Genomic DNA, 6,000 nt, shown 5'->3' on the forward strand with positions numbered 1-6,000 from the left:
CAGAAGGATGAGTTCACAAACTACCTTCAAGTTTTTTGACCTAGAACTGTTCATCTGAAAGAAGTGCTGGGACAAAAATATAGCAGAGATTGAAGGCCATCCAGTGACCTGCCAAACTTGGGATCCATCCTACGGTGGGCACTGAACTCTGATGCTATTCCTGATACCATGTTGTGCTTGCAGACAGGAGCCTAGCATGGCTGTCCTCTGAGAGACTCTAACAGCACCTGACTGAGACAGATGCAGACACTCACAGCTAAACATTGGACTGAGCCCAGGGAACCCAGGGAACCCCTGTGGAGTGGGTGGGGGGAGCACCCTCTCAGAGGTAAAGGGGAGGGGAAGGGGATGAAGAACTCCTAGAAGGGAGACCAGGAAGGGAGCAACATTTGTAACATAAATAAATAAAACAATTACAGACAGACAGACAGAAAGACAAATTGAATGTCTGGAGGAATTCTCACTCCTCCTCCAGATATACAGATAGACTTCATTTTCCAGGTTCTCTTATTGTTAGGTGTGTCACAAGACTGTCACACGTTATGGAATTGATTTATCCCACTTGACGACCTTTCCACAAACATTAGCCTTCACCTATTCTCTTCCTTCAGCCACTAGCTGAGTGGACAGAGTACCACAATCCTACAGTAAGATAACGCTACAAGATAGAAGGATCCTACCATATTTACAGGAACAATGGGCAATGAGAGTTGAGAGGCATCTTTTACAGTGCCTAGCACATACAGTAACTATGGGGACCCAAGAAGCCCATCCCTCAATTAGACCTTTCAGATTAAACAAGTGAGGACCAAATATGATGAGCAGAGAATGTATTTCAGTGTTACTTTTTTTTTTTTCTCATCACCATGCAAGGACCTGGGAAACAAAGTTATGATAAAAAGGGAAGTGTAGGGAAAGATAGCAGAGAAAGAGAAAAAGATAAAATGGGGACAGGGGAGAGAAAGAAAGACACAATCTTTTTAAAGATCTATCAGCAATATGAAACATTTCTGTAGTATGCAAAGTACTGTCAATCTTAAGTGTACATGGAACTACAATTGTTTTTTGATTATTTGGTTGTTGAGAAGAAATTGCTTAAAACATCTGGGTTTTAGTATATTGTCTAAGCGAAATGTTTTACAGACATAATGTTTACAAGTAGCCTTCCATCTAGATGCTTTTGCATTATTGTTTATTGTGTTCACATTTGTCTACGTTATCAATTTAGCATGAGCCAGTCAGTTGCCCTCCAGTCATAGTTCTTCCTACTGCCTTTCTTTATGAAAAGTCTCACCATTGTAAAATTTAATCACCAACAGAATTTCATGGCCCTGATTACAAATTAGGCTTTGGAGAAAATGAAATTAATAAATTTCCAAAAGTTCCTAGTATTTTAGAATGAAGGGCAAAGTCACCAGAAGAAACTAATTCCAAAGATACTGAACTATAAATACACAATGTGGCAAATACTCCTTTTGTGAAAAAAAAAAAAGCATGTGAATCTAAAATGTGTTCAATGACTTAGTGCCATATGGAAGTAGAAGAATACTTGGGTTCCATTTCATAGTACAAGTTGAGCAACCTTGATCAAGTAACCTAAAACCCAAAATGCTCTAAAATCTACAACATTTAATGCAGTAATTTTACACTATCAATATAAAAGTCCATACCTAACCTCCTGTGAAGAATCTCAGTTAAAAATATATACATGCTACAAATATTGTTTGCAATTGTCATAAGTGTCTACATTATACATGAAACAATATTTTTTGTATTTAAACGTGGATCCTATTCCCAAGATAGCACATTAAGTACATAATCACTCTGGGCCCAAGAAAAGGGATGTTTGGCCTCTATTTTAGAGCTAGACAATAGTTTTATAATTTTGTGATTCCTCCCTGCTTTCTCCACCCCATTAAAAGAGAATCATAAAACTATCCTGGGATGCTTATTTAAAACCCAGATTCTTAGGCTAGTGAGATGGCTCAGTAGTTAAGAACACTGATTGCTCTTGCAGAAGACCCAAGTTTGGTTCCCAGAACCCAGGTATCAGCTCACAACTGTCTGTGCATATATGTATAAACTTAACTCTTGGAAACATAGACATAATCTGAATATATAAAATGTTTTTTTAATTACAGCACAGCAATTAGTTTTAGTAAATTATTTTTATAAGCTTGCTCACCTTTTATTTTCTGTATCAAATCTAAATGACCTAATGAACATAAAAAGCTCAGGCATTTTGGGAACTTTTTTTTTCATTGTAGTGCTAAGCTAGTAAAGTGACAAATCCTAAACATTCTTTAAAACAAGAAAAATGTGGTTATGCCTAAAGTTGTTTCACCCATTCACTTTTCCTAGAGCTCTCAAAGTAGTCTTGTCTTTTCAACACAGGTAATTTGGTCTGTTGCCAAAAAAAAAAAAAATGGCTTGTTGACTAACAAATAACAAGAAAGAAGGAAAAGTGCTGCAAAAGGCCAAGAATGAACTGTGAGGAAAACACTTATATGGAAATCTCAGGAAATAACATCATTACTAACTAGTTTCCAAAACTAATAAACAATTTTTGTTCTCAGAAAGAACAGTATGGAGAAACAAGAAATTGGGCCAAATATGGTGCAAAAACACTGGTTGGTTGTTGTCATCTCAGCAAGTGAATTACCCCAGACAATGATGTGGGCCTATTTATCACAAAGGGCACTGTAATTTTCCCTATGACTGTTTTGCTGTAACTTTCTTTAAAAGCAATTTTCAACATACATGAAAAATAAAGGCCTTTTTAATTTAAAGAGAATTTTAACATAAGCCACAGTAAAATGCACATGAAAGTTCTTACTTCTTCCTCTCGGCACCTAATATCCTAAACAAATCTTTAAAGTACTGTGGAACGCGGACCACCACATTCTCCGAGGGACCAATGTCTTTCAAGTGTGGGTAGAGTCTGGTATCAATGACCTTCTTGATATAGCCCAGCCAGTCAAACTGAGGATAGAGAAAACAAATGAATCCTATGTTAAGGCAGCAAGTAAGAGGACAGGCATTCAAATAAAGTAGGCCGAGATTAATCCATTCTGTCTAAATCATTAAAGATGAAACTGCTCATCATTTGCTTATCCAGAAGCCAAAGTCAGATCATTACCACTCAGACCTAAGGCCATCATCAAAAATGGAGCCTGTATTCTGTACCACAGACTTCTAGAATAACAGACAAGCTTGTATGTTAATATGATGCACTCCCTTAGCTGTTCAAACCCTCTTCTCTCTTGATCTTCTCTCTACTTTGCTCCCTTAGGCCCACCCCATCCCGTGCTCATCTCTTCTAGCTTAGTTCACTCCTCTTATCCCCTGCACTCCCTCCCTCCCTCTAATTGTCATATTCCCCCTCTTCTTCACTTAAACACAGACATATCTGCCTTAACACACCATTGGTCTTCTCCTCTGTGCAGCCTCTCATATTTCAGGAGGGGAAAAGTCACAACAGAATAACACATCTCCAGTCTATAGAGCATCACAGTGTGTCTCTAAAACAAATGCTGCTTGTTCTTTGTATTGGTTTTCCTAAAGGCCGTTTTCCAACTCTTTTCCCCTTGTCTGCCTCCACTAGTGAACCTGAAAACCAGTTACTTATTTGCTAGTGCCCACTTCCCTACCCCTTGCCCAACAGCAGGAATGGCCGCATGACCCAATTCTACTCAGAATTTTAAAAAGCCATCTAGGAATATTCTGAATGGAGGGCTTTTCTGTTTACCCTGGGAAAATAACGCGGTCCGGTGGGTCCAGGTGTCCTTCCCACTTCTCCTTGCCCTAATGTGGAGCTACAGCGCCCACTTAGTGACCATGTTATCCAAATAAAGTTAAAAAGCCCAAGGAGGGTAAAATGTAAACATAAAGTCTGTGCAGTGTTAAACATCTGAACCAATACCAACTAGTCCCCATGGCTGTGTCGTAAGAAAATGGCCTTACCGTTTTAAGCCACTACCAGAAAACTTGTGTTCCCTACAACTGAGGAAATCCTATTGCACACACAAAGATATTTTATGCGATAGTTGAAAAGAATGATGATAAGCAAAATGATGAATAGTAAGATTTACAAGGCCAACTTTTATACACAGATGAAATAGAATAGCTTATAAAACATCAGGAAACAGAAGTTTTTGTGGAGAGCTTTCACCAACCTGGGGAATCATAGCACTGAGTTCTGAGATGTTCATTTTGTTATACATAGCCTCACTGGTTCGGTTCTCATGTGGAATCATTATCTGTCAAAAAGAAATTTGGGTTATTTTTTCAAAGGAATCATTTATTATTGCATGACTGCCTTTCACATGTGCCAAAACATCTGTATATTATTATCAACTTTTTCAAGACGTTGGTGTGATGCCTAGCTGTGGGGGAAGTTTCTTTTGAAAAACAAAGCAAAAGCATTTTAGGCAGGATTAAGAAAATAAAAAGAAACTAACATATCCTTTTCAGTAAGAAATATTGTCCCCAGTACAAAGTTCCCAGAATGCCCTTTTCCTCTACCATGTGGATGGGCCAAGTTTGCTCAGTTCTGACAACCAAGCTGAAGTTGCACAATTAAGGTCACCATTCCATGTTTACCTATGGTCTCCAGACAATGACCTCCACTCCTTCTCCTCTAGGGGAAACTGGCCAGCGACCAAAAGGAAGCTATGTGCATATCATCGGTACCTGTGACCATTTTCTCTGACCTTCAGGTTACCTACCGCTGGAAGTATGAACTTGATTACAACCTGGGTGGGCGTTTCACAAGCTTCTAGCCTCCCCCAGATTTATTCTAAGCACTGCAACAATGACTCTTCCTCAAGAGTCATCCTAATCACTTCCATTGGCCAATGACCATAGCTCCTTTATGACATCATCATTTTGCTCCAGTGCCTTCTATCTTTCTAACCCTTTGCATTCATTCATCTTGCCATCTCCCACCTCACCAACAACTCTCCTAACCCCATAGATGAAGCCCATTACCACCATCTCCATGGCTTGGTCTGATTTATGACTGCCTGAGGTCTACATTCTCTAACAAGCCCTTGCAATTGAATTTCATTTGGTACCAATCACCAGCATCTCTCCATGGATGAGTCTTCTCTCTCCTTGTTCAGTGTCCCAGACAGGGCCAGAGTGGATGAGTATTTTGTAGCTATCTTTACTTATTTGTATTTGATGAGGCCTTTTTCCATCCTCAGCCTCAAAAACTTCCCTAAGACTGTGTATCTCGGTAATCTCGGATGTGCCTAGTCACCTGAAGACTAGGAGAATGAGAGGAACATTCCTAACAGGCTAAGAGTCCATACACAACAGATATTTCAAGTCAAAATCAGAGGAGCAGAATGGCAAGCAATTGCCCCTCTGAAGTGCTTCAGTGCCTTCATGTCTCCCTCCCCACTCTCCACTGGAGAGAGGCAACAAGTCCCTTACAGTTTCCTTACTGTTTGTGAATCCTAAATCATTCTCTCAGAGGATGTCTGCATGTCTCCTCCACCCTCCTTCTCCTTCCTCAGCTCAGAGTCCCAGCTCCAGTTGAAGGTCTTTGGTCTCAAAGCTGTATTCGTCTCTCCAGCAGCTGCTCCCCTCCACAGATGGATTTGTTCCTTCAGTTACCCTCTCAACCATTCTCAGTCTTAACCCAGCCCAACAGTTCCCAGATTTCTTTTTGGTCTAACTCCCTGGCTCAAGGCAGGGCCGTCCATGTATTTATCACACCTTCAATTCAAATTAGTACTCTGGACCTCTTATTTGCTTGGGAAAAGGATCCAGAATCCAAACAGCCTTTAGACTTGGCTTCTAGGCATATATATAACAGTCTTCACAACCTTCAAGTGACATGCAGTAATAAAATTTCTAATGTGATATTGGGGTTCATTAAGAATAGGTTTTACCATTCACAAAAGAAGTCACTAGATATGCACTCACTGATAAGCGGATATTAGCCCAGAAACTTAGAATACCCAAGATACATTATGCAAAACAGAAGAAAAC

The 6,000-nt window shown here is 39.8% G+C and overlaps 1 protein-coding gene across 2 annotated transcripts in view; it reads right to left on the reverse strand.

The window, feature by feature from the left end:
• Window positions 1-6,000, reverse strand: part of Phex (phosphate regulating endopeptidase homolog X-linked) — a 228,383-nt gene that overhangs the window by 162,605 nt on the left and 59,778 nt on the right. For both annotated transcript variants that reach the window (XM_021187283.2, XM_021187282.2), the window contains exons 8-9: window positions 4,176-4,259; window positions 2,837-2,982 (exon numbers count right to left, since the gene is read on the reverse strand). In XM_021187283.2, coding sequence (XP_021042942.1) covers window positions 2,837-2,982; window positions 4,176-4,259 — 230 coding nt within the window. The remainder of the gene's footprint in view (window positions 1-2,836; window positions 2,983-4,175; window positions 4,260-6,000) is intronic.

The sequence above is a fragment of the Mus pahari genome, chromosome X, assembly GCF_900095145.1.
Source record: "Mus pahari chromosome X, PAHARI_EIJ_v1.1, whole genome shotgun sequence".
Taxonomy (NCBI): Eukaryota; Metazoa; Chordata; class Mammalia; order Rodentia; family Muridae; genus Mus; species Mus pahari.